The 27,791-nt window shown below is 37.2% G+C and overlaps 1 protein-coding gene across 3 annotated transcripts in view; it reads left to right on the plus strand.

Moving 5' to 3' along the window:
* Positions 1-27,791, plus strand: part of CFTR (CF transmembrane conductance regulator) — a 167,334-nt gene that overhangs the window by 49,274 nt on the left and 90,269 nt on the right. For 2 of the 3 annotated variants that reach the window (XM_070616359.1, XM_008519582.2), the window contains exons 4-11: positions 1,386-1,601; positions 5,246-5,335; positions 6,226-6,389; positions 7,184-7,309; positions 11,309-11,555; positions 12,315-12,407; positions 19,050-19,229; positions 25,142-25,333. In XM_070616359.1, coding sequence (XP_070472460.1) covers positions 1,386-1,601; positions 5,246-5,335; positions 6,226-6,389; positions 7,184-7,309; positions 11,309-11,555; positions 12,315-12,407; positions 19,050-19,229; positions 25,142-25,333 — 1,308 coding nt within the window. The remainder of the gene's footprint in view (positions 1-1,385; positions 1,602-5,245; positions 5,336-6,225; positions 6,390-7,183; positions 7,310-11,308; positions 11,556-12,314; positions 12,408-19,049; positions 19,230-25,141; positions 25,334-27,791) is intronic. The other variant, XM_070616358.1, reaches the window with a different exon arrangement.

Below are 27,791 nucleotides of genomic sequence, written 5' to 3' on the forward strand. Positions count from 1 at the left end.
GTACCTCAGTATTCATGAGGGATTTGTTCCAGGCCCCACCCATACCAAAATCTGCAGATACTCCAGTCCCTTATAAAAAATGGCATCTTATTTGCCTATAACCTACGCACATCCTCATGTGTACTTTAAATCATTTCTAGGTTACATATAATATCTAACACAATGTAAATGCTATGTAAATAGTTTTATACTGTATTGTTTAGGGAATAATGACAAGAAAGAAAAGTTTGCACATGTTCAGTACAGAGGCACCCATCATAGGCCTTTCGATCTGCAATTGGTTGAATCCATGGATGTGGACCCCATCCATGGATTCAACCATGGATAGATAAGGGAAGCTGACTATATTCAGGAGAAGTGGTAGTGAATTTAAGGGATTTGATTGAGTATTCAATTGAGGATCTGATGAAGTATACTTGGAAAACACAACTTTGGTCCTCCCTTCTTAACTCATAGGTCTTTGAGGAGTTGGTGTATCATTGGAAACTGGCCTGAGGTTGATGTCTGATGGCATGTTCCTTCCCTGAAGTCCATACCTATGCCAGACTGAAGGACATGCCATCAGAAGTGACTGCCTTTAAAGAGCGCCAGTGCCTGCGTGCTCCTCCCTCCTGTTGCCAGCTCCCCTTTGTGGTTGCCTTGAGACGCTTGGTGCATTCTGGAAATAATTCCATTGCTCAAAATACTTTTAAAAGTTCTGTTTTGGGGCTGGCCCCGTGGCCGAGTGGTTAAGTTCGCGCGCTCCGCTGCAGGCGGCCCAGTGTTTCGTTGGTTCGAATCCTGGGCGCGGACATGGCACTGGTCCTCAGACCATGCTGAGGCAGCGTCCCACATGCCACAACTAGAAGGACCCACAAAGAAATATACAACTATGTACCGGGGGGCTTTGGGGAGAAAAAGGAGAAAAATAAAATCTTTAAAAAAAAAAAAGTTCTGTTTTGAAATCACATCAAGTCACTTGGTCTCTTTGGCCTCAATTTCTTCACCTACAAAGTGAAAATAATAATGCCTACTCTGACTCCTAAAGTTGTCATGAAAATCAAATGAATAATATTTTATAAACTGTTAAGCGCTGTGTAGATGTTGCTAACCAACGTGCCACTCCAGAAACGACACCTTCACTTCAGGGCCACTGTTCACTTTTTAGTCAAAAATACCTCATACGTAAACTTGTCTCCAGATGACTTTTGCTATAACCAAAAATCAAATCTTAATTCAAAGAATAAAGATACTAAAAATAGGATCAGGAGTTTCATATATGGCATGGCCCTCTGTGGAAGCTTGTTACAAGTCCTCCTCTAAGAATGAAACTTAGGTTGAAATTGTGAGCGCGTTTTATGAAAGGGAAATCAAATTTCATGTCTCTGCTTTTTCCTCTTCTGCAGGAAGTCACCAAAGCAGTGCAGCCTCTCTTACTGGGAAGAATCATAGCTTCCTACGATCCAGACAACGAGGCGGAACGCTCCATTGCAATTTACCTAGGCATAGGCTTATGCCTGCTCTTTATTGTGAGGACGCTGCTCCTGCATCCAGCCATTTTTGGCCTTCATCACATTGGAATGCAGATGAGAATAGCTATGTTTAGTTTGATTTATAAGAAGGTAACACGTCCTTGAGCAGTCTCCATACTTGTAGTGGTACCATATTTTAAATGCCAAGCTGGTGCAAGTAAGGGATAAATGCTGAAATCAATTTTGTGTGCCTGAGAAATAAATGACAGCAATAATTAATGTTTCTAATTTTTCTTGATAATTCAGTTTACTTCAATGAATAATTATTGAGCACTTTCCATAAACTGCCGATATTATAGATTTCATTTTTGGTTTTTTCACTAGTCATGTCATCATTTTTTGGAATTCATGGCTCCCCATTGGAATGATTCTTACCATGTGCATAGAAGTCATTGACAAAATATCATTTTTTTTGTAAAATGCCACGTATCTTTATGTTGAATAACAAGAGTATAGTATATAATTGTTAATGGTAATCCAAGCAATAAAATTTCCACCTTGGGGCCGGCTCAGTGGCGCAGCAGTTAAGTTCACACATTCTGCTTTGGCGGCCTGGGGTTCGCTGGTTTGGATCCCGGGTGCAGACATGGCACTGCTTGGCAAGCCATGCTGTGGTAGGTGTCCCACATATAAAGCAGAGGAAGATGGGCATGGATGTTAGCTCAGGGCCAGTCTTCCTCAGCAAAATGAGGGTGATTGGCGGCAGATGTTAGCTCAGAGGTAATCTTCCTAAAAGAAAAAGAAGTTTCCACCTTAACTAGTTGTGATACAGTGGCCGTATCCACTCATCCACTGCCTTATTTTAAGTTAGATTTTTACCATCCTGTGAATCCTGCAAATTTAAAATTTTTGGCACAGCACATGCATGGCAACCATAAGAATCTTCTCTGCTTTTCAGTGTGCATTGTCCAGACGTTGCTGAAGCATGATTTAGGTGAATTCAAATGAAGGTTTACCTGCCTTACAAGCACAATTTACAGTCATTTCAGTGACAAGTGCTTTCACCAACCTGATTCAAGATCATATGTGACTGCTTGAGTCTACCAAGTCGTTACAGAAAGATGTTTTGATTGAGTCATTTGGATATTGCTTCACCCTTCTTCTCTTTTTCCTTCCCCCAGTGTAAAAACTTTATATGCTTGGCTTACAAGGCACAAGGATCTGAAATTCCATTTAGCAACTACTCCATAACACTTCCGTAATATACATGCAATGTCAATTGTGTTGTAAAACCTTGATAGCCATACTTTATTGTTCAAAAAAGCCTTTTATGAAGGCACAAGAAAAGAACTGAGTCCACAGTTTAATCAAATAATCTCAGCTCCAATCTTATCAGTTCACAAGTACCAGGAAAGCATGGGTGATAAATCAACAACAATTTTATTTTGATCCAGAAATTTTACATAAGTGAAGAAATTATTGGGTATTATTTGAAAGGTAGAATCTACACAGCATGCATGTCAAAGAAAGTTGAATCCAGTTTCAAGATATTTATAAAAAGTGCTTTTTGTCATAATGATAACTAATAGCAAAAGATGCGTGGCAAACTTCTAAGTGATGTAGGTATGCCATCTCATTTGATCCTCCCCCAAACCCTATATGGCAGGAACTATTATGCCTATTTTATAGATAAAATATTTGAAGAAACTAAAGACCCAGAAAGTGTAGAACTTTGTGCAAAAACTTTAAAAATTTCTAAAATGGGTAAGCCACAATCCTTGAAATGGAGAGTTTTCCAACTAGTAGGGAAAATAAAATAAGTAGTGAAGTAATGTAGCAAGGCAAACTGTGTTACACAGGAAGAGAGAGGCCTGAAGGCCTCTGGGCCAAAGGGGAAGGGAGATCAAAGAAGGTGTAGGTTAGTTTGTAAATAAGTCCACAGATAGCATTTAACGCAAATACAGCAATATGTGTGCTTTCAGATCCCAAAGGCATTAATGAAAAGTTAGAAGCTATTGTACCTGTCCTTCTTTCTTAGTGGTGAAGATACGTATTCTTACTCTGTTCACTTTACCCCTCTAGCCACCCTTATTGGCCAGCATTGGCCTTATCACCAAAGAATACAGTTGCATCTCCACATAGCTGTGGTTTGGTCCAGAAAGCAAGCTAAAATAAGCTGGTGCCATATCCGACCAGTTTCATCCATGTGGCAGGCAACCACTAATTCTTTCTACAATCTTCCAAATTTTGTAATAAAGCACCGTTTTGCTTTGTTCAAAAATCTGCAACTATGATACATTTAAATTATATTTTAAATAAGGAATCTAAGTGCAAACTAAATTGAGCTTTGCTTGTGAATTTCAAGAAGAATAGAGATAACTAAAATGAACAAATATTCACTGTGTGCTTACTGTTTACATGGCTCCACTTTCAGCTCTGCAGAGAATTCGAAGTGACCTGAGATGGAGTCTGTTACTAAGTCATGTGTGATGCAGCTCAATGGATGTTCTCCTCTCATATTGCTCTAATAACGTTTTGGAATTAATTGCCTTGATATCATCTGTGCTTATCTAAATGCTATTCATTATTTCCACGCTCATCTTATATTCTCCCTCCTCAAGACAATATTTCCAGATTTTTATAACCAAATATGTGAACTTTCTCTTAATCTCCCTATTTATTCTATTCCCTTTAACTCATTTATTGTATCATATTTAGTTATAAATATACTAGTTGCCTTGAGGCAAGAATTATGTTTTAATAAATCTTAATAATCCCTGGAGCCTTGAATACAGTGATTTGCATCTATGAAGTGCTGAGTACAAATGTGAGAGATTCAGTTGAAATAAATATTACTTGGGTACTCTCCAATCAGAACATCTAATGGAAATCATATTAAATTTTACAGGCAAAGTATGACTGCGATCTTTCATAATCATAATTAATTTATTTAACAATTCTATTTTGTGTATATAGATATATTTTTTCTTTGTAAAATTTAAGGATTTTGTATTGTTAATATAATCTTTCACAAAATTATTAATGTTTCAATTATTCATAATATACTTTTATTGACTTTAACAGTAATTTTATTCAACAGAGTTACTACTGGACTGCATGAAAAATTTAAGGCTAAGGGTTTTTCCTTTTTGAGGAAGATTAACCCGCAGCTAACATCCGCTGCCAATCTCCCTCTTTTTGCTGAGGAAGATTGGCCTTGAACTAACACCCGTGCCCATTCTCTTCTATGTATATATGTGTGTGTGTGTGTGTGACACCTGCCACAGCATGGCTTGACAAGCAGTGTGTAGGTCTGCACCCGGGATCTAAACCGGCAAACCCGGGGCTGCCCAAGCGGAGTATGCGAACCCAACCACTATACCACCAGGCCAGCCCCAAAGCTAAGGTTTTAATCTCAAATTTCACTGCCTTTGGTTCCAGTTTTTATAAAAACAAAACAAAAGCAAAAATCCCCACAAAACCCTCCACACTATATAAATAGATATTTAACTACAATACCATTCCCATTTTGTAGGAGAAAAAAAATAATTATTACTCTCTAGATGCTGGAAACTAAAATAACTAGAGGCATGCCACTATAATATTTGTTGTGAAGAGAAATAGTTGTAAATCTGAGAAGATATCAAGCTAGATGAACATAAAATAATTTTTCATTACCTTTACTTAAAATTGCATGCATTGTCACCTAATTTGTCAGCTGTATTATAATGTTACTCATAAATATATTTGTCTTCTGTTTGTTGACATCATCTAACTTCCCATTTTTCTTTTAGACTTTAAAGCTGTCAAGCCGTGTTCTAGATAAAATAAGTATTGGACAACTCGTTAGTCTCCTTTCCAACAACCTGAACAAATTTGATGAAGTATGTACCTACTGATTTAATCTTTTATGGGTTATTGTTATAAATTGTACAACTCTGAAGGTTTTCCTGGTTCAGATAAGAGTAATAAGTGGTTAAGTCATATGCATCCTACCTTCGCTATTTCTGAAAACTGAGAAAGCTACGTTGTGAAGGAGAGTGCCGTTCTGGGGTGTCATGGAACCACCCAACTCAAACGTACTCAGCTTGTTGTGTATTTAATGAGGTTTTTCAAAATTCAACCCTTATCAGATCTTGTTTCCTTTTAATACTTTGACTCTGTTATTTATTTTGGCTGAACCTGATACTCTGAGCAATTCTTGTTCAGTGCTGTCTTGTGTCGTAAATAAATGCAAGGTCCTTGAGGACAGGTAATGTGTTGTATTTATCTTTGCATCTCCAGTATTTAACATAGCATTGAGCGCTCAGCAGGTGCTAAATAAATTACTGTGGAATTGAGCATGCACCTATTCTGAGTCTCTTGTCAGATGATCGAGCTGTGCAGTTGTATAGATGGAGCTTCTGGAAAGTCTTTTGTTCTCTCATGTTCTATACCATGTCTCTTGCTTCAGCCAAATACAAGTATTTAAAATAAATTCTTGACATGATACTTAAGATATCCAATGTCAATTCCACTGAAAAAAACACACTTAAAAATGCAGCGACTTGAAATTTGCTCCTGGGAAATCCTAGCCTCTGAGTAGAATGTTTAAGTATATTGCTATCTGCTCCAAGTAGTGAATACCTAGATTTTAGTGTGCCCAGAACCATAAAGTGTTTCGTGGTATAAGCTCACGGTGCTCGATTTCTTTCATCTGTGCTTGTTTGCTTGTTTGTTTTTTTGGGGTGGAGGATAAAATGTCACTAGTTTTCGCTGTGATTTTGTTTTCCAGGGACTTGCATTGGCACATTTCGTGTGGATTGCTCCTTTACAAGTGACGCTCCTGATGGGGCTTCTCTGGGACTTGTTACAGGCCTCTGCCTTCTGTGGACTTGCTTTCCTCATAGTCCTCGCCCTTTTTCAAGCTGGCTTGGGGAGAATGATGATGAAGTACAGGTGACGCTGTTATTCACATAGCTTGGAAAGGGTTTCAATTAGGTTTCAAAAAGCCCACTCGAGTAAAATTGGGATTGCTCTATGCACTGAACCGTGATCAACTTACTGGGTGTCACTAAAAAGGAATTATTTTAATGGTGTCAATAATACTTCCTATATCAATGGGATATCTTCTTGCTTGTCAGTCTATAGAATTTCTTTATAAATATGTTACCATCCAGTTCATTTTTGTAGATCATAAGATTTAGGTACAATACATAAAACATTTATGTGAATGGGAAGGAATACGTAAATTTTCAGTAGAATTTATAGACTTTTCCATGGATGATCACGCCAGAGCCTTAGTTATTTATGAATCAGTGGTACTAGTCACTGCTTATGAAAGAGGACTTTTAGAGTTTGTCAGCTAGAGTATGATAGAAAGTGTACAAATTTTGGAGTCAGATAGCTCTTGCCTTGAATCCCAGAGTGCTTGCTTACTAGTTTTATGACCTGAATCATGCCACTTCACTCCGAGTCTTTGGTTTTTTCCTCTTGGACATGGAGATAACCACCTCTCTGAGGCTGTCATAAGAATTCGGGCTAATGTATGGAATGCATCTCATATAGTGTCTGGCACACTGGAGGCATTTACTAAATGGTAGTTACTATTTTTGTTACTATTTGATGATAAAATAAATGTCCAACTGTTTAATGAAAGAAATGCGGCCTTTCTTAAAAGCTTGAGCAGTTCTTAGTAGAGAATTTGACTTGTTTTTACTAAGCATTTGATTGATGGGTGGATTGATTTACAGAGATCAGAGAGCTGGAAAGATCAATGAAAGACTCGTGATCACGTCAGAAATGATTGAAAATATCCAGTCTGTTAAGGCGTACTGCTGGGAGGAGGCGATGGAAAAAATGATCGAAAACCTAAGACAGTAAGTCATTCTGATGATTTCAATAGCGTTAGCCAGTTAGTGTTTTATGTTTTAGAAATGAGTTTGTCGCAGTGGACTTCCAACTCCTATTTGAAGTTTCTGAAAATCAAATGATTGTGTTAAGTTTCTGACAATCAAACAATTGTATTGTTATATCAATGTGCATGCGTTAGTGGCATAAAGTCATTTTCATGGGCTGTAGTTTTACATAGTTGGTCAACTGTGTTATTTTGCACGACAAGGATATTTATACCTTATAAGAGAATGCCTGTATGTGTTTATAGCTGTTTAATGTAGTTGTGTGATTAAACTAATGATCATGATGTTGGAGGCTGATTGAAACCTTAAACGGAACTTCTAGAGTACTAAGTATACAATTCTGAACCAGTAAATGATTCTCTATTATTACATTTTCCTTAATTTTTGTTGTGAAAAATGGAAAAAAAGCCCCTCTATTTGGTTAAAATATGTTTGTTTTTCCTAACTTAAAAATAATAATGGAGGATAATCTCTCTAAATTGTGTTTCTATAAACCCTCTGCTTGAGAAGTCAGTTCAAGTAATAAAATATAGCCACTGCCTGAGGCAGGGTCAGTCCTCGGCACCTCCCTCCAGTCTTCTTTCACCTCAGATAACCTTCCTTTCACTGATTAGTAAAGATTATATCCAGCAAAAAAGTACAGCACAGACAGATATGATTGCTGAGGTAATTTTGGGCAAAATATAAACTAGGGCATTTCTGTGGCCACAAGACTGTTTTTCTTTAGTCAAATTTCATATTCCACAAGCTGCAATCAGAAAAACGTTCTAGGAGACTCAGAACCTTTGGGGATAGATATTTTGTTCAAAGGCAGATAATTTCAGGACGTACAGCACTTGAGAGTTTCCCAGGGAAAAATATACTAAAAAGAAGAGTACCCTTTGGGATGGTGTGACTATTGATCGTCAAGGACTCAGGCTGCGAATTCCAGGAGACAATGGTAACTGGGCTGCAGGTGTGTGATTGGAACAACAAAAGAAATGCTGAAATGTTAAGTCCTTTGCCATGTAAATAGAAAGGGTAAAAGAGTATTTATTGCCCAAACATTATTGGTCACCTGTTTTTATTATGCCTTTCAAGACAAATCCAGGAAACGAATTATATTTTCTTTCCAGAAACATCCTTAAAGATTTTGGGGAATTATTTAGTTGGCTGAAGTTGTTTTTCTCATGAACAAGTGAGTTCTCCCTCACGCTTGTCCCCTCGGTCACTCTTATGTCTATAAGTGTAGGCATAGCAGGCATGATGAGGTTATCAGAGAATCCAGTGTGCTCGGGCCTCAAGATAAACTCGTGCTCAGGTCATTCTACTGCTGACTTTTGTTGACTTTGGTTTTTGTTTTCCCTCTTCCTCAAAAGGTGAAATCCATCCTTCCTACTGTGTATTTCTGTTTTACCAATTCTAATAGCAAAGGTTTGGTTGTAACTTGCATAATCCAGTTCCTTAATCTAGAATGAAATTGTTACCTGAAAAGGCTGAGAATGCTGACACAATTATGAGAAAGGACGAATTGCTTCTACTCAAAAGAGCAAATATAATGTTCTGGAAGAAATTGGCAGGATGCACTTCAAAGGGGTGATTACCTCGGCCAGGGCCACTGTTGAAGTGGGCTCTGTTGAACAAAGCTCCCTGAAAATCTACTCCTTTATTGCTCTCTGGTAATAAAGTCGCTTTCAAATTTTTTTACAAGGAACTGAAAAAATATTTTTATGACTCATAAAGTGTTAGTAATTTTATTATGGAAAGTACTGCTTTTTGGGTGATTCTCATAAATATTCTTGAATCCTTTATTCTTTTGTTATTAGTACCACTTCTTCCATTTTCCCCAACTGTTTCTAATACATTTCAACAATAATTTTGACAGATTTGTCCACATTTTTATAAACAGTGTTTTCTAGCATTTTATTAAGATCAACCTAGCCAATAGTGCTCTTTTTTCTGTTGAAGATTAAGGACAGAATGTACAGTCTAAGTGCCAGGCCCTCTACTGTGCTGTCATTTATCTTGGCAATGACTCCAGAAGGGGGATGCTATGTGTCCCTTCTATAGGTGTAGATTCTATAGGATCAGAGGGAATGGCGGCTGACTTCAGATGGTGTAGCTATAACTGGCAGAGCCAGGAGTCAAACCCCAGTGAGATTCCAAAGTCATAATCTGCCTTCAATGCCAAATAGTTGAAGTAGGTAAGCATTAGACCGCATTAGACTGAATCACAATCTAGCTTGGGCACATTGACCTTCGTTTTCTTTGTCAGAGTGTTCAGGATGACATTTTTTTTCAGACTTAAAAAATTATGTATTTCCTCTGAATTCTACTGTTTGAGAATGAGAACTTTTCTAAGTTACACAAGCATGTGGAACTAGCACCCAAATGCCAGGTACAGCTGTTGCTGCCTCACACCAGAACCCTCTACATGCCTGCGTCATTGCGACTCTTTCTCTTACAAGAGCTGAATAGGAGGATCACAAGTGACTCCAAATTTATGATCCTGAAGAGTGGAATGGAGATTGAAGGCAGCACTGTCCTCTCTTCTCACCAGCCACTGCACTCCCCATTTTCTGCCTGTTGGAGCATTTAAATCTCTTCTATATGTGTAAAAAAAATTGCTCGCATTTGCAGTTCAGGCTAGAAGATCAGAAGTATAATATGATTGCAAATAATACTAAGGTGAGAGAGACAGAGAGGATGCAGTATCTATTCTCAAAATTTTTCAAGAACAACTTGTAACAGAATCACTTGGGTTCTTTTTTTTAAAAAAATGTTTATTTATTTTTAAATTTTTTTGGTGAGGAAGATTCACCCTGAACTAACATCAATTGCCAATCCTCCTCTTTTTTCACTTGTGGAAGATTAGCTCTGAGCTAACATCTGTGCCAATCTTCCTCTATTTTTTGTATGTGGGATGCCTATACAGCATGGCCAATGAGGGGAGGATCCCAGGATCCGAATCCATGAACCCGGGCTGCTGAAGTGGAGCACGCAGAATTTTAACCACTAGGCCATGGGGCCAGCCCCCTTATTTACTTATGTTTTGTTAGCATTGCTACTGATGTAATTTTTTTTGGAGTGGGGGAGATCTGCCCTAAGCTAACATCTGTTGCCAATCTTTCTCTTTTTTTTTTCTTCCTTTTTCCTTTTGCAAAGCCCTGGTACATAGTTGTCTATAGTTTTAAGTTCTGGTTCTTCTATGTGTGCCACTGCCACAGCATGGTCACTGACACACAAGTGGTGTGGTTCCGCCGCTGGGAACCAAACCTGGGCTGCCAAAGTAGTGTGCACTGAACGTTAACATCTAGGCCTTCAGGGCTGGCTCTGGTTCTCTTTTAAAACACGGATTCTGGAAACCTACTGCAGACTCAGTCAGTCAGTATCTCTGAGTGGTGGGCCTTGGACTCTGCATTTTAACAAGTCTCTCAGGTGATTTTTACCCATGCCAAGGTTTGAGAACCACTCCTCTGTGTCTTATATGTTATTTTCAATGTTCTGCAAACACAAGCTAGAATTTTTAAAATGTTAATAATCCCTTAGGAAATCACAGAATTGTCTTTTTCTTTTATAAATCTTGCAACACTGTCCTCATTTCCACACTTAATTACTTAAAACACCTACCAATCAACGGACAAAAAATTATCAAATTCTCACTAATCTTACAAATTATCAATGAGGTGAATAAATATATTAAAATAATGTAATAATAATAATAGTAATAATTGAGGTTATTAATTATAATTTAAAAAGAATATTTACTGGTACTTTAATTTCTATCCCCCACTCAGATAAGGTAACTGAGGTCCAGAAAGGTTAAATAACTTTCCCAAGATCACACAGCTCTTATAGGGTGAAGCCAGGATCAGAACACAGGCAGAAAGCCTTGAGAGCCTAACTTCAGATTTAATATTCCAAGATGCCTGGTATTTGAAAAGTAAATAAGCATCTCAAATCTTATTTATTTTTTTGTAGAACAGAACTGAAACTGACCCGGAAGGCAGCCTATGTGCGATACTTCAATAGTTCAGCCTTCTTCTTCTCAGGGTTCTTTGTGGTGTTTTTATCTGTGCTTCCCTATGCACTGATCAAAGGAATCGTCCTGCGAAGAATATTCACAACCATCTCATTCTGCATCGTTCTGCGCATGGCAGTCACTCGGCAATTCCCTTGGGCTGTACAAACATGGTATGACTCTCTTGGAGCAATAAACAAAATACAGGTAATGTACTATAACTGGGCATAATATATGATGGTTTTAGAACATTTTAGAACTTTCCCAGTGGACAGACTCTCTAGAGGTAAATTCTTGGTCGTAGGCCTGTTTGATGGATAAGATTTCCTCTCTTGATGTCTGTATGTGGTCTAACGGGCCCCTATAATGAAAGCCTATTGAAATAAAATGAAGGCCTGTGAGATTTTCTTAAGTCAAAGAAATTGAAGAAAATATTGTTTCTCTATTCTGGAGAATGTTATTTAAGTAATCAATAGATCGGTTCTAATGAACTTGGTAAATGTGCAAAAAAATGGTGGCAGGTTCACCAGGAAGTTATAAAACTCTCCAGCTAACAGTTGGAATGTTCACCTTGAACTTTTCCAAGCATTTCCCTGGACAGTATGATGGATGAGAAGGGCATTTTTATGTCACATTAATTACCTTAAAATCCCAGCAATGCTGATGCAACCGATAGCTTTGAAGAGAAGTTCTAAAGTCCCCAGGGGATGAGACTCAACTTATACAAAGCTAATTGGATCACCACCATGAACTTGTGTGTGGTTATAATTTTCATAATTAATATGCAGATCAGAATGTACTTTAAAAGTGCTTTAGAACACTGTTGAAATTATTAAGAAATAATTTCTAATATAATTCATAAAACCCAAATACAAAATGCAAAACTGTTAAAGTATAAAATAGATGTAATAATGCATTAACACTATTCTGGTTCTACAATATGTTTTTGCCTTCTTTTATAAACAGGATTTCTTACAAAAACAAGAGTATAAGACGTTGGAATATAACTTAACAACTACAGAAGTAGTGATGGAGAATGTAACAGCCTTCTGGGAGGAGGTTAGAATTTCTGAAAAAAATCCTTTGCTCTAAATACTTAAGCATTTTCTCCTTTGTGAATCTGGTTTTCATCCTAATGGATAATAAAGTTAAAATGATGATAGAACTGGAAGAGGAACCACGCTACTTATTTTGTAGACTAAGAAGTAGAGGCCCAGGAATATTAAATAGACTTTCACATAACAGATTAGGAAGTAATGCAGATCTTACATGTTTTGGAGCCAGTAGAGCTGGGTTTGAATCCTGGCTCTGCTATTTATCCTCTGAGTAATCCGCATCGGGTTATTTTGCGGAGTCTTTGGTTCTCCATCTGTAAAATGGGAGTACTAATATTTACCTTGCAAATTTGTTGTGAAGGTTGACTGAGATAACGTATATTAAGTGTTTACCAGATTACCACGCAAATAATTAGTTCCTTAATAAATGCTCCCTTCTCTGATCTCAAGTTCCAGTCTGGTGTGCTTTACGTATGCCAGTCAACATAAAGATGTAGGAGAGATATACTGATGTATGGTTTTCTACTATTTTTACTTATTTTCATTCAGTATTTAAAATTCTCTCATGTTTATCAAAGTCAGAAAAAATATTATCAATGATTTTCAGCCTCCTAAGAAGCAATATTTGATTATCAAGAGCACCTGTTGAGTTCTTATTTCCTTATGACTTACATCTGTTGAGTAAAGGTAGGAGTTATGAAACCAATGTTGTGTTTCTACATATTTCACAATATCTTAACTTAGTTTTATTTATATAAGTAACTTGACCACCAGGGCTTCACTTTACTTCACTTTTAAAGATATGAATAAGAGAATAATTCTTTATCTGCCTAGCAAACTTGTTGGTGGAAAAGCGTGTGGATCAGAGTGATGTGATTTCTTTGTTTTTAGGAATTCCAAATGCCCTTCTAGGCATGAAGGAGCAATAAGAAGTTTGACACTTTCACTACGACTTTCAGATAATTGTTTTCCTACCCTGATGCAAAAATTCTCCATCTCACTCTCCTTCCATCTAATAAAATAGGGAGCGTGCTGGGCCACTTACTGCGTGCCCGGCACTAGGATAAGCACTTTGTATGTATTGTGGCATTTAATTCTCATAACCTTCCTATAACCTCAGTAATAATATTTCCATTTTACTGATAAGGAAATGGAAGTTCAGAAAAATTAAGGGACATGGCTCAGTTTACACAGTTGGCAAGGGCTGAAGCTGGATTTTGGACCCAAAAGTCACAATCTACAACCCTTTCACTGAACCATTGACTCCTGTCTTGCTGTGTCCTCATCCTCCAGTCTTTGACTGTCACCTCTCAAACTCTGGACACTCCTTGATGGTATTTACTCAGCATAGTGGTGCTTGTTAAACCTCTGCCATCATGTCTGAGACTTCTGCATCCACATGAACAGTCCTTCCAACACTGTCCTTGGAAGTTATATTTTGCAGTGACTTCTTCAGAAGCTTCCCCTCACAGTCATATCCTGAGCTCTCTGAGCACCTGGACTTACTCCATTTTGGAAATATCACACTCTGAAATCTCTTTCTCAGTCCAGAATGTCCTAACCCTCCAGCTCTCTCTGTCTCTTAACTGCCATCTCCATCACCTTTGTTGCCTTTCAATTTCATAATTTCTAGTCTCTTTAATTCTCCCTTTTGGACCCCTCCTAGTTTACCCTCCGCTGATTCCAAGACCAACCGTTTCAGTTCTTCTCTTAGCAGCACTCTCAATTCCGTTTTCCTTTTACTAAATCCTTTGCTGCAAAACATTCACTTTATCAACTTTGGCTGAAGAGATGCTGTCTGGGAAAACCATACACTCTAGCCAATTCTAAGTTGTATAGCTACTGTTTCAACCTCAGTTGGGCCTGTAAATCCTCTTGGGAAATCTTTTCATTTGTCTTTAGTTAGTTTCCTTTACCATCTCCCTAAAAGCTGTTCCAGATTTTTACCACTTTCCTGATTTCCTTTGCCATCTCCCTAAAAGCTGTTCCAGATTTTTACCACTTTCCTGAAATCCCCAACCTCTCTCCCAGGATCTGCTCACCCCCAGCAGATGGCTTGGCCTTCTGCAATACATAGAGAAAATAGAAGCCACCATCATGTATGAATGCTTCTGACTTCTCTCTTCACTCTTGGAATTATCTTTTCATCCTTCCTTCTTCTCTAACAGAAAGATGTATGCTTCCTCCTGATTTTGATTAAACTATTACTGTCTTGCTTCACCTTTTCAGAACAGGGGGCTAGCATTTATTCTCTCTCTAGAAGCTTCAGTATCTCCTTTCAACTGATTCCTTCTCACATTTAAATATTTTCAAGTTAAAAAAATTTCTTCCTTGATTTGTACCCACCGAGCCTCATCTTCCAAGCCTCATCTCCTTCCTTCTATTTGCTGTCAAACCTGTTCTCACTTCCTCATCTTTCATGGATGTCTCCCTAATGCAATCTGGATTCTGCCCTCACCAATACATTAAAACGCTTCTTTTCTTCTTGAATTTATCACTTAGCTTTAGTGAACCACTCTTTTCATATTATTTTATCCTCAGACCATGATTTCTAAGTCTTCCCTGCCTTCCACTTCAGTGGTGATGGGCCACTGGGTCCCCACATAGGTCTCCTTTTAGCATTTCATGCTCTCTCTTGTTGACCTCATCCAGACTCACCTGACGTCAGTGTGCTAATGACTCTCAAATGCAAATCTCTGCCCACTTTCTTTCCTGAACTTACCGTATTTCCAAATTTCCTGCATGCTCCTCAAGCACTTCACATTCATCGCTTTCCAAGTTTCATAAACTCACTTTTTCCAGTGCATTCTTCAGTGTATGTCTCATTTGATGACATCACCGTCCACCCAGTTAACTAAGAGGCAAGCCCCTGGTGAGTTATACCTGTGAGTGGGTAAAATTTCTGTTTACATAGTAGGAAGCCGAGACTTAGCGAGGTTGAGTAACTAGAACAGAGTTATACAACCAGTTAGGGCAGACTTAGCAGGTCAGCCTAGGTTTCTTTGACTCCAAAGCCCTTTTCCACTCACCATACTGTCTCTTGTTAAGAAAAAAAGAGTGACTATTGCTTTACTGTATACAAAATTCTTTCATATATGTTATGTTGTTTAATACACTCCCCAGATCAGGAGACTAAAGGTCAGAATGTTATAATGACTTGTCAGTCATTACCCAGCTAGTTGAGAAGATGAGATAAAGACTGAGATAACGACAAAGGGTCTCATAAGCATTCTACTCACAACTACAGGGGACTCATAAACATGGAAAATGTTCGACCTTACTAGAGAGCAAATAAATAAAAATAACATCAATAGTGAGACTCCATTTTCACCAATAAAGCTCTAAAAAAATACTGAGATTCCATTTTCACCTATAAAACTATTAAAAAAACAACAAAACAAATAAATCCCAAACCAACAAGCAACAGTATTGATAAGGGTTCCTGAAAACTAGCACTGTCATACATTGATGGAGGAAAATTTGGAACTACTTTTCAAAAGACTTGGAATTTTATGTACCTTTTGCTCTGGAAATTCTACTTGTGGGAATTTATACTAAAAAAACCCCCAACATTTGCTCCAAGGTTTATAGCAAAGTACATGCATCACAGAATTATTGATTAAGTTAAAATAAAAAGAGGGAAACCATATAATGTTAAAAATAGAGAACAGTTTATAGTTCATCTGTACTCTTGCATACTATCCTGCAATTAAAAATTATATTAGGGGCTGGCCTGGTTGTGCAGCGGTTAAGTGTGCACGTTCCACTTTGGTGGCCCAGGGTTCGCTGGATTGGATCCCGGGTGTGGACATGGCACTGCGTGGCGAGCCATGCTGTTTTAGGCGTCCCTCATATAAAGTAGAGGAAGATGGGCATGCATGTTAGCTCAGGTCCAGTCTTCCTCACAAAAAAAAAAAAAAAGAGGAGGATTGGCCACAGTTAGCTCAGGGCTAATCTTCCTCGAATAAAAAAATTATATTAAAAAGGTTATTGAATGGTATGTGAAAATATTTATGATTTAATATATGTCAGAAAAAATAGGTCACAAACCTTGTGTAAGATTTTTCCTTAATGTTGCAAAAATCATGTATATGATTTTATATATTTATAACTATACGTATTTATAATTATCTATTTAAAAGAGTGGAGAGATATCATTGAAATGTTAAACAGTTTCTTTCCAGTGGTGGGACTACAAGTGATTTCCATTTTTTTCTCTCTGCTTTTCTACGTTTTCCAAATTTCCTGAAATAAGTGTTTTACTTCTGTGATCAGAAATAAAGGTTACTAGTAAAAAAAACCCTGTCATTGGTCCAAGTGCTTAAAGTCCTGCTTCTAAGCATGGCACACAAGCCCCTTAACAACTTTGACTGCCCACCTTACCGAGGACCCCCTTTTTCATCTTGCCTTACACATCTGACGCAGCCACTCACCATTCCTGAGACATGTCTTGTTCTTTTAAGCCTGAATCATTGTGCATGCAGATCCATCTTCGTGGAACACTTATACCGTTTCCTGGTCTTGTGAAATCCCACTTATATCCTTCATAGCCAAGCATGTATGTTGTTTATTTGGTCAAGTTCCAGGCTGAGTCGGTTGCTCTCTCATGTATTCCAGTAGGTCTTAGTATAATGTTTAGTTGTAGCACTAAGCTCATTGCAATGTTAATATCTGTTCGTATGTTGTTCTCCCATGTGGGATTTTTGAAGTGGTCTTTAAACAGAGGTGATGCTCATCTATTAGATAAGTAAATGAATAAAGGAGAAACAAATGCCTTTGTCTCATTTTTAAAGGCTTTTCATTGCCTACTTCTTAAAAGTTTCACTTTTAGTTGTCTAATGACTGAGGGGGATGTTAGCCATCTATGTCATAAGAACTCAAAGCAGTGGTCTTCCAGCTTAATTGCTTATGTATGCCCTAAAAGAATTTTGAAAAACTATGTACCTCTAACACGTTTTTAATTTGATTTGTAAATTTTTCAGTGTAGGTTTACGTGGTGGCAAAAAGATGTAATTCCAGTTTATTGTGTATTGTCTACGTATCTTAAATGGATTTTTTTTTTTAAAGATTTTACTTTTTCCTTTTTCTCCCCAAAGCCCCCCGGTACATAGTTGTGTATTCTTCGTTGTGGGTTCTTCTGGTTGTGGCATGTGGGACGCTGCCTCAGCGTGGTCTGATGAGCAGTGCCATGTCCGCGCCCAGGATTCGAACTAACGAAATGCTGGGCCACCTGCAGGGGAGCGCGCGAACTTAACCACTCGGCCACGGGGCCAGCCCCATCTTAAATGGATTTTTGTCAAAACTTGGGAACTGCAGTTTAAGTGCATTCAATTTTATGGAAAATAAATAAATTTATGAAGCCAGTTTTCATTGTCAAGCCAATCAGCTAAATATAACTTGCTTTATGTCAGAAAAGCAGAACTTTACTTTAAAATAAAGACAATCATTTGTATTAATTTATTAAAAATTAATTAATCAGCAAATTAGTTAATTAAAATGCCTTATCCTTCAACTCGTTTCTGAAATCTGATTCTGAGATAAGTGAGACACATACATTGCCTTCACTGTGAAACCTGAGTGAAATGAGATGTTACCTCCTTCAGTATTTCTGGCTTTGCAATTATGGGATGCTCTTCCAGGAGAAAATCATCTCTTACAGTCTCCTTGTTTCCATCATAGAGCTTTTTACACTCCAGAAAGTGCAATGTAGTGAAACTCAGGACTGGCGAGAAGCCTGCTCTGCTGTGTAAAGTGAGGGAAGGACAATTGCGAGAGGGACGTGGGAAAGGAGAATTGACAAACAGCGGGCGAATTCTCAGGCAGATTAATTTTAGGAATGAGCACATTTGGATGTTGAGGATGTGGGACTAGATTCCCTTAAAACTAGGTGCACCAGCTTCATCCTGATCAATCTTTAGGGCTATTTACTTTGGTTTGAAGACCACCACTCTAAAGCTTCCCATGGGACAACAGAGAAGCAGGGAACTATCAAAAGAGAATTCTTTCTCCCCAGCTACTCTATAAGTAGAATTCATTCCAATCATCTGGCAGACTCACCACATTTGTACGTAACTGTAACTACTTAAAGAAATTCTTTGAGCTTCTCAGAGAAAGGTACTACCAGCATGATAGAGTAGAAGTCAGATTTGTGCTGTATTTCCACCCTGACCTGTTATGTGACTTTAGTCATTAATCTCTTTGAGTCACAGTCTACAGCTTTGAAAGAGAGGGATTATGAAGTCTACCTCATATATTATTATTACGCTGAAGATTAAATAATAATGTTTATATACCCAGTTTACAAGAGAAGGTGTATATGTAGATATGTTATTTTTTCATTATTGTATATTTAAAATATACAATATATATTTTTAATATTTTATATATCTATAAAAGGCTTATAGATATATAAAATCTCTAATTTAGTTTAATTTGATGGTGAGCAACAATCTGAGAAACTGAAATTATGTTTTCATTAAAAGCTGTAATTTTCAAATGTTTTGGATCCTGTGCTCTAGAAATCATGTGCTATAAAATATGGATCATGTGCCATGTGCTTTTTGAACTAGTCATACATAAAACAAATATCTATTGAAAATATCTGAAAAACTTACCTTTTATTTTCTATGTTTTTTTTTTTTTACAGGGATTTGGGGAATTATTTGAGAAAGCAAAACAAAACAATGACAGAAAAATTTCCAATGGTGATAACAGCCTCTTCTTCAGTAACTTCTCACTTCTTGGTACTCCGGTCCTGAAAGACATCAGCTTCAAGATAGAAAGAGGACAGCTATTGGCGGTTGCTGGATCTACTGGAGCAGGCAAGGTAGTCTCTTTTATTCTTCATCATTAAGACCTTAATTTGGCATGGATTTCTCCTCTCTTTTTCTAGTTTGTAGTGTAAGAAGGTATTTTGGAGAAATTCTTATTCTGATTTTAGGAGAATCCTTGCATATAGTATCCCTTACAATATAAATTGTTCCACTGATGATATCCTCTAGCCATTTATTTCTTCATCTTATTTTCAGTGACTTCTTCTACGTCTTTATATTTTGCACAGCACTCAGCACAGTGTCTTGCAGGTGGTGAGCATTCAGTGACTTTATTGAACAAATGAATCATCCATTTTTACCAGTCTGTGGCACAGACATTTTTTCAGTTCTAGTCCAGGAAAATCACGGCTTAGATTTTACTTCAGTAACCACACAGACAAAAGGTCTCCATTTTGTTGACATTAGAATTTTGGAGAATAGACTCAGACTTGCTTATGATTTATTATGAGGAAAAATTAGTGAGTGGGATAATGTTTTGAAGGAAATACATAGGAATGTTAATTTATTCAGTGTTGGTGAGCCCTTCTCACCCCCCGTCCCACCCTAATTTATTATAAACCAGGAATATTTGGAGATACATCTGATAAAAATTCATAGGTTACAAAGTGAAAACAGCTAAAGGGGCAAACTTCATAGTCAGGAGAAGAGTAGACTTTATAGTGATCTTCAAGGGTGTGAGCTGTCCTTCCGACAATGATGAAACTCTTATTTTCTTTATCTAGGAAGTAAATATAAAGGGCATGAAGGAATCAAATCAGAGATGAGAAAAGGCCTCCTGGCTTTGGAGTGAGCTACAAAGGAAATAGGCATTTGCTTTGAAAGTCTATTAAAAAATAGGTCCTGGAGCTGGCCTGGTGGCATCATGGTTAAGTTCACACGTGCCTCTTCGGTGGCCCAGGGTTCACAGGTCTGGATCCTGGGTGCAGACCTAGCACCACTCGTCAAGCCATGCAGTGGTGGCATCCCACATACAAAATAAAGGAAGATTGACACAGATGTTAGCTCAGCGGGAATCGTCTTCAAGCTAAAAGAGGAAGATTGGCAACAGGTGTTAGCTCAGGGTCAGCTTCCTCATACACACACACAAAAAGGTCCTTGTTCTCACTTGACTGTAATTTTAGCTGTGATACTTTCTAGAAATATAAGAAAAAGCTGAGTATTTTCTTAAAAGTTTTCAAAATACTCTCTAGGATTAAACTCAAGGATGAAAGAAAAGAAAGAAAGGAAGGAAGGAAGAAAAGAAGAAAGGAAGGAGTGATGCTATGCTGTAAGATAAAAATGTAAATAAAAATGGAAATTAAGAAACACTCCTGAAAGGCAGTTGTTTATTAATATCTAATATACGAAGAGCCATAGTTTGAAGAATTTAATCGGAGACATGGGAAATAAAATGGCACAGAAAATTTCTAGTCATTGAATTTGGTGTCCACAATGCTAGTAATACAATTTGTTTCTTTCTCTCTCCAGTTATTTTTCCTATATGTGAAACAGGCCTTTTAAATAAAGTAGCTGTAGTGCATTTTCTTTTTAGAAAAACGTGTTCTTTCTTAAAGTGTTATTTTTTCTTTCAATTTCTTATATAATATTACTAGCAGTTTTCACTGTTAAAAGAAAATGATGCCATAGGAGGAATTGTTAATAAATAAGTTACAAATGATCTAAACAAGAACGTTTCCTTCTGAGAGGATGGTAATTGTGTTTCATAGAATTTTAAAAATCTGTTTATGTGTTTAAAATTACCTGTATGAAAGGTGTACAAAAATAGCTTTGCAATTACAAATTACAGGACTTACCAGCAATTAAATTTCAAGCAATTCTATTAAGAATTGATAAGCAGGTAATTGCTGGCTGAAGTTGCAGTTGCACCTTCTGGGAAGTAGCTATGAACACACAATTGGATGAAGGCAGTGGTTTGTTAGGAATAATTAAACCCTACTGACAAACAGGGTTTGGCAACTCAATCTAGGAGGATGCCTTTTCAAAGTATTAGGAATGGGGCACTTTAGAATCTTACTGGACAAAAGATCGAGCTAAAATATAAGATTGAATAATTGAATATTATCATTTTGAGTTAAATCCCACTCCACTCAATTTGGTAATTTGTATTTCAAAAGCCTTAAAAATAACCAAATAATTCTTCTACTTGTATGACTTAACCTGGTATGTTGGCAGAGATTTTATATAAAGACATTCATCACAACATTGTTTCAATAGCCAGAAATTGGGGGATCCCTAAATGTCTAATAATAGGGGATTGACTAGGTAAATTTCGGTGTAGTTGTATAATGGCATGTTATTCAGTCAGTAAAAGATACCATAAAACGTGACTCTGAAGAGTATATATGATATACTGTTAAATGAAGATGTTTTTTGCTCTCATCTGCGTTGTGTTTACATTTATGAAATTTCCTTGAATTATTTTGATTAAGCAATATTGGTGTAAGAGTCTTTACCACTGGGTGCCCTTGACTGGAGGCTGGCTTGTGGTATCTCCCCAGGGTATGGAGATTTTCAGTCTGTCTGTTGTCCCCACCACAACTGAAGCAGATCTGTGGCCTTGCCGACAACCCCTGATTCCGCATGGTCTCTATCGTCGTCCTGGCCTCACTCTTGTACTAAGTTTTAGCTTGGCTCTATAATAACTGAGCATCAGATGTGTAAAATAAGCTATTAGCTTCTGCTTTTGCTTACTTTTTAGATAAAATACAAATGTCTGCAAAGTTTTATCAGTATTTTGCTATGTTTATTTTTATATCTATTATGTTCAATGGTGTTTTCATTTAACTTTATAGCTCTCAAAATACCAAAAAATACATATATATATAAAAAATCAGATCCATTCCATTGTTTGGGTTTATAAAGCTGTTCTATATGAAAATATCACTTCTAGTTTTAATTTTTATACAAAGGCATTATACATAGAAAAAAGGTATTTCAGCTATTTTCCCCATACAATAAGAATTATAACGTTTACTGAGCTAAATACCACAAAGATGTCTGTTACTTGACTGTCTTTTTTTCCTAATATATTTTAGGTAATATTATAATTTATTAAAATTAAAAATTAAAAATTTTAGAAAATTAAAATATGTAAAAGGTTGAAAAATTGCCCCTCTATTTTTTAAAAATTTTTTTGTGAGGAAGATTCACCCTGAGCTAATATCTGTTGCCAATCCTCCTCTTTTTTCACTTGAGGAAGATTGGCCCTAAGCTGACAACTGTGCCAGTCTTCCTTTATTTTTTGTATTTGGGATGCCTCCACAGCATGGCTGATAAGCGTAGTAGGTCTGCACCCAGGATCTGAACCTGCGAACCCGGGCCACCAAAGTGGAGTGTGTGGAACTTCAACTACTTGGCCACGAGGCCACTTCTGTGTCTCTGCCTATTTTCCGCTTTCTGCCGTTCCCTCCCCCAACCCAGGCAACTACTCCTGTTAATTTTTTGAATATATATATTATTATATATAGTATTCCATTGTTTGGATTTATGTTCCCTAATGTAATGAGTCACCTACTGATTGTCATTTGGGTTGTTTCCAGTATTTTGCTAACACAAAGAATGACATTATGAATAATAACGTAACGCCTTTGTGTGTTTGTCAAACTCCCCTCCCTGAAGGTTGCATCACTGTGTGCTTGTGCTGTACGGTCTGGCCCCTCTCCACTGATTTTAGTGCTGCCTTTATCAAATACTAATTCCTTTATGCATTTGGATGTTTGTAGTTATAGTTCTGTTCCACTGGTTTGTCTTTTTATTTATGTACCAGTAATTCACTTTTTTATGTTATTGAGCCCTTTTAATATAATGTGTCATAATATCATTAAATTATAAGATGATTTAACAAATTTATTGAACAGCTGCTTTGTGCTAGGCACTGTTCTAGGCCCTAAGGATATAGCAGTGAACAAAACCCACAATATATCCCGTCCTAAGGAGCTCACATTCTAGTGGGTGATGAAAAAAATAATATATATGGGATGTCACATGATGGTAAATGCCATGAAGATAAAGCAGAAAAGGAAGATTGATAACGGGGGTGCAATTTTAAATAGGGGGGATAGGGAAGGCTACACTGAATGATAACATTCGAGCAAAAACTTGAAGGAGGTAAGGGATTAGGTCATGCGGATATCTGGGGAAAAGTCTTCCAGGCAGAGGGTGGGGCAAAGCCTTGAAATGCAGCTGTACCTATCTAGTTCAAAGAACAGCAAGGAGATCGATGGGGTTGGCACAGGGTGAGCCATGGAGGGTAGAACTGTCAGAGAAATAATGGGGATGGGGCAGACCATTGCTTGGAGCCTCGTAAAAGAGCCCACGTGCCTTACAAAGGGCTTTGTAAAGATTAGACTTTTTCTGAGGAGATTAGAGGCCATTGAAGGATTTTAAGCAGAGAAGTGACATGATCTGACTTACATTTTGACAGGGCCACTTTGAGAACAGATTGTAGGGAGACAAGGGCAGAAGCAAAGAGATGAGTTTGGAGGCTATTGTGCTAATCCAGGCAAGAGATGAAGGTGGCTTAGTCCAGGTGGTAATGGAAGTAGAAGTCAGATTCAGGACATGTTCCTGAGGCAGGTACAACAGAGTTAGATTGAATATGGCATATGAGAGAAAGGGAGGAGTCAGGGATGAGTTCAAAGTTTTTGGACTGAGTAGCTGGAAGGATGAAGGTACCATTTACTGAGAAGATTATGGGAGAAACAGGTTTTGGGTGGAGTTTGATTTTTAATGTTAAGTGTAAAATGCCTATTTGACAACCAAGTAGAGATGATAGGTGAGTATACAAGTCTGGTTTCAAGGGATCAGGGGCTGGCAGTGTAAAGACATGGGCTAAATGAGATTCCAAAAGAGAGAGTGTTGAGAAGAAGAGGAAGGGGCCAAGATGTGAGCCCAAGAGCATTCCAACTTTTTGAGGTGGGGGACATGTTTTTGTTCTAGTGATTATGTTTATAATAATAACTTTATGTTACATCTTTGGTCTTCCATTTCTTTAGTTCACTATGAGCTCTGATAAAATCGATGTTTTTTCTTCCTCTGCTGCCTCCTTTTCTTCTGCTTAATTTTAGTCAGTAGTATTATCTTCCTTAATGTTTTATCTTTGTATTGTTAAATGTGCTTATGCTTCTCTTACTTGATTTGTTACCTTTAAATGGTATCCTTTGACTTCCAGCTTTTCTTGATAAGGCAATCAGCACATTTCCGCTACACCCCATTTCCTTTGTTTTGTTTGTTTTTCCTTAGAACTTTTCTTATTGTCAGGGCACATACCATATTTAAATTCTGTTCTTCCACTCTAATTCCCACATTAGTTTAAATTTTAGTTCACAGTTGTATAGTCTTTGCTCACTGATAGTCCTTTTGGTGAAGCTTCTTCCATCATCTCTTGGATGATTTTATACTAGTTTCTTCAAGAAGGGCTCATGGGAAAAATATTACCTGACTATAACTCTTTTTAACTAATCTCCCCTTTATAAGATGAAGATAATATCGAATCTCCCTTGCAGGGTTATTGTGAGGATTACATAAATGGATACAGTTAAATCACATAGAGCAGTACCTAGCATAGAATGAACGCTCAACAAATATTAGCTGTGGCTAATCTTTCTGTGACCTCCTCCAAACTCATCCCAACAATTTGAATTAGGTGCTCCAGCCCTGTGAACCTCTGTCAGAGCACTTATCACACTCCATTGTAAGTCTTTCTTTTTTTCCTCTTTATATCTTTCGTGCGTAGCAGCGTGCCCAGAACAGGAAGTGCTTAATAAATTTTGAATCAAATGAGTTAATATAGAATCTTTAAAAGTCAGAATAGATACCTCTGCTTAGGATGACAGTTGGAGGCAAGTACATCCTGAGAGTGATTTGATCAAATGATTTAACTTCGTAACAATGGTTTCATTTCCAGACTTCACTTCTAATGATGATTATGGGAGAACTGGAGCCTTCAGAAGGTAAAATTAAGCACAGTGGAAGAATTTCATTCTGCTCTCAGTTTTCCTGGATCATGCCTGGCACCATTAAAGAAAATATCATCTTTGGTGTTTCCTACGATGAGTACAGATATAGGAGTGTCATCAAAGCGTGCCAACTAGAAGAGGTAAGTGATTATGTGAGAAATTTCTGATTAGGCATATGAAGCCTTCAGACTACCTAAATTATATATTTAGCTCCCTGTTCAGTCAGTCAGTCCACATATATGTTAAGCTCCCACTATGAGTAAACTACTGTGAGTAAATCAATTAATAAAATATATGACTCCTGCTTTAAAACATTTTCAAAAACATAAAGAAGGCACAATTTATTCTTAAAATGATGGGTGTGTTTGGTTACAATAAAAACTCTTTATGAAATGGTGAGAATTTTGTTCATTCATTAGTGAGGCGTGTCCTTAGTGGACACTTATGTGGCATACATTTTTTAAAAGATGCTTCAAAATTATACAGAGGACTTTAGCAATTTTAATAACACCATGGCCTAATGGAACAAGCATTGGCCTGCCAGTAGAGAATCAGAGATAAAATTGTGAATGTATCTTATCGTTTGGCCTTGAAAATATAGCCGTGTAATCTCTAGTGACTGTAATTCTCTGAAACAGAGGCAAAATGAAGATGATGCTATTGACTTATTTCATAACAATATCGGGGATATTTATGGGCTAATATATAATAATAATATGGGCTAATTGTCTGGAAACACACAGAGTATTCCTAATGAAACCAGTATGTGGATCTTGCGCTATTCAGTACATAAATTGTATGATGGGGAGGAGGGATTCAATAATTACTGGTGCAAATGTTAGAGCAGAGAATTTGGCATTTGACACAAGTGGATCCCTTTAAATCACCTTTCATGAAAAAAATTGCAGTGGGTATAAATGAAGCTTAAAATATAGTGCGTGAAAAATAGAAAAAGGCTAATTGTGGATTAATAGAAACTGCAATTCTTACAAAAGAGGGCTACATGCTTGTACAGATAGCTCTCTATGTATATACTGACTCCTTCAACAGTAGTTTTTAAAGCTCCATTCTCTTATTTTCTATATACCCTGTAAGCACAAAGAAAATAAAAGCTATCTTGGAAAAGTATTGGATTTACCTTGAAGAAGATAGTTTTCATTCCTCAAAAGCCCTTCTTCCAGGAATAGACTTTCACAACCTGGAGGTTGGAACACTCAGTAGATTTGTTATAAAAAAATTTGAATGTTTCTGGAGAACACAGGTATTTGTCTAGGAGGGGACTGGGATATGGGAGTGGTAGTGCCTTGCAAGAGAAATCATGGGCTTTATTTATTTATTAGTGGAAAGGTATTGAGAGGTTTCTGGTAGGCTTTATTTTTTTCCTTGAATATACCTTTTCCCATAGAAATGATTTTATAAATAGTGGTTTGACTCCCAAAAGTAAACCCATAAAAGTATATTTAACCCAAATATAGCATAGCTATATTGCTAGTAATAAGTTCAGAGCTATGGGTTCCTTATTCATCGAATGAGCATTTACTAACTTCTGAATATTGTACTAGGTCCTGGGAATGCCAAGTTGAATAAGACAGTCCATTTCAGAGTATAGTGACCTGTGTTTTAATGAATGATTGTATGGTATGTGAATTATATCTTGATAAATCTATTAAAATAATGAAGGAAAGAGGAAAAAGATATTCCTTTTTTCTGATTCCATGGCCAGCCTTAAAATTATTTTCAGTGTATAGTTTAGTGTCTTTTAGAATATTCATAGGGTTATACAATCACCACCACATTTTAAACTCCTCTAAAAGAAACCCTGTTAACAATCAATTTCCGTTCTCCTATACCTAACTCCGCTACCTAGGCCTAAGAAACATTCTGTCTCTAAAATTTTCCTATTCTAGATATTTCACATAAATGGAATCTTACAATATATGGTCTTTTGTGACTAAATAAATTTTTATACTAGAAGAAGGTAAGGAGTCTTCATTCGGAAAACATTTATTGAAACTTGCTGCATTTTATGAAAATGGGAATAGAACAAGATTCATAAGAGGTTCATGGACCAGTAGGAGAAAGAAACATATCAATAAAGACCGAAATGGTTGCTCTAATAGAAAAAGAAAGAAGCATTTTTATAGGAATAAAAGGAGGAAGCATGGGAGTTGATCTAGGTCTGCCTTATGTAAGAAATACCCTCCAGAGGAGGCACAAGGCTAATGTCCTACAGGGGAAAGATTTACTGTGGAATTCCAACAGTGTCAAGAGTGAAACTTATGGTCTTGGAGGAATTTTTTGATTAAGAATGGTAGAGGTGCCAATAAAGCAGAGAGAAGGTTAGGTTGATGTGAACAAGTGGGAGAGATTGATGAGTAAATGGTCACTGGATTGTCAAGAAAATTGAATGAGATAAATATAAGTTACCTAATGTAGCATCTAGTGCAAATTAGCCATTCCATAAATATTAGCTCCTTTCTCCTTCCTTTTGAGGTGGAGAATACTGCTAGAGAGCATGACATAAGAGAAATATGTCTGAGATTCCATTCTTGTTAGTGAATGATTACTGTGGGAACAAGATGGAGGTTGGTATAATTA

Source organism: Equus przewalskii, chromosome 4 (assembly GCF_037783145.1).
Source record: "Equus przewalskii isolate Varuska chromosome 4, EquPr2, whole genome shotgun sequence".
Lineage (NCBI taxonomy): Eukaryota > Metazoa > Chordata > Mammalia > Perissodactyla > Equidae > Equus > Equus przewalskii.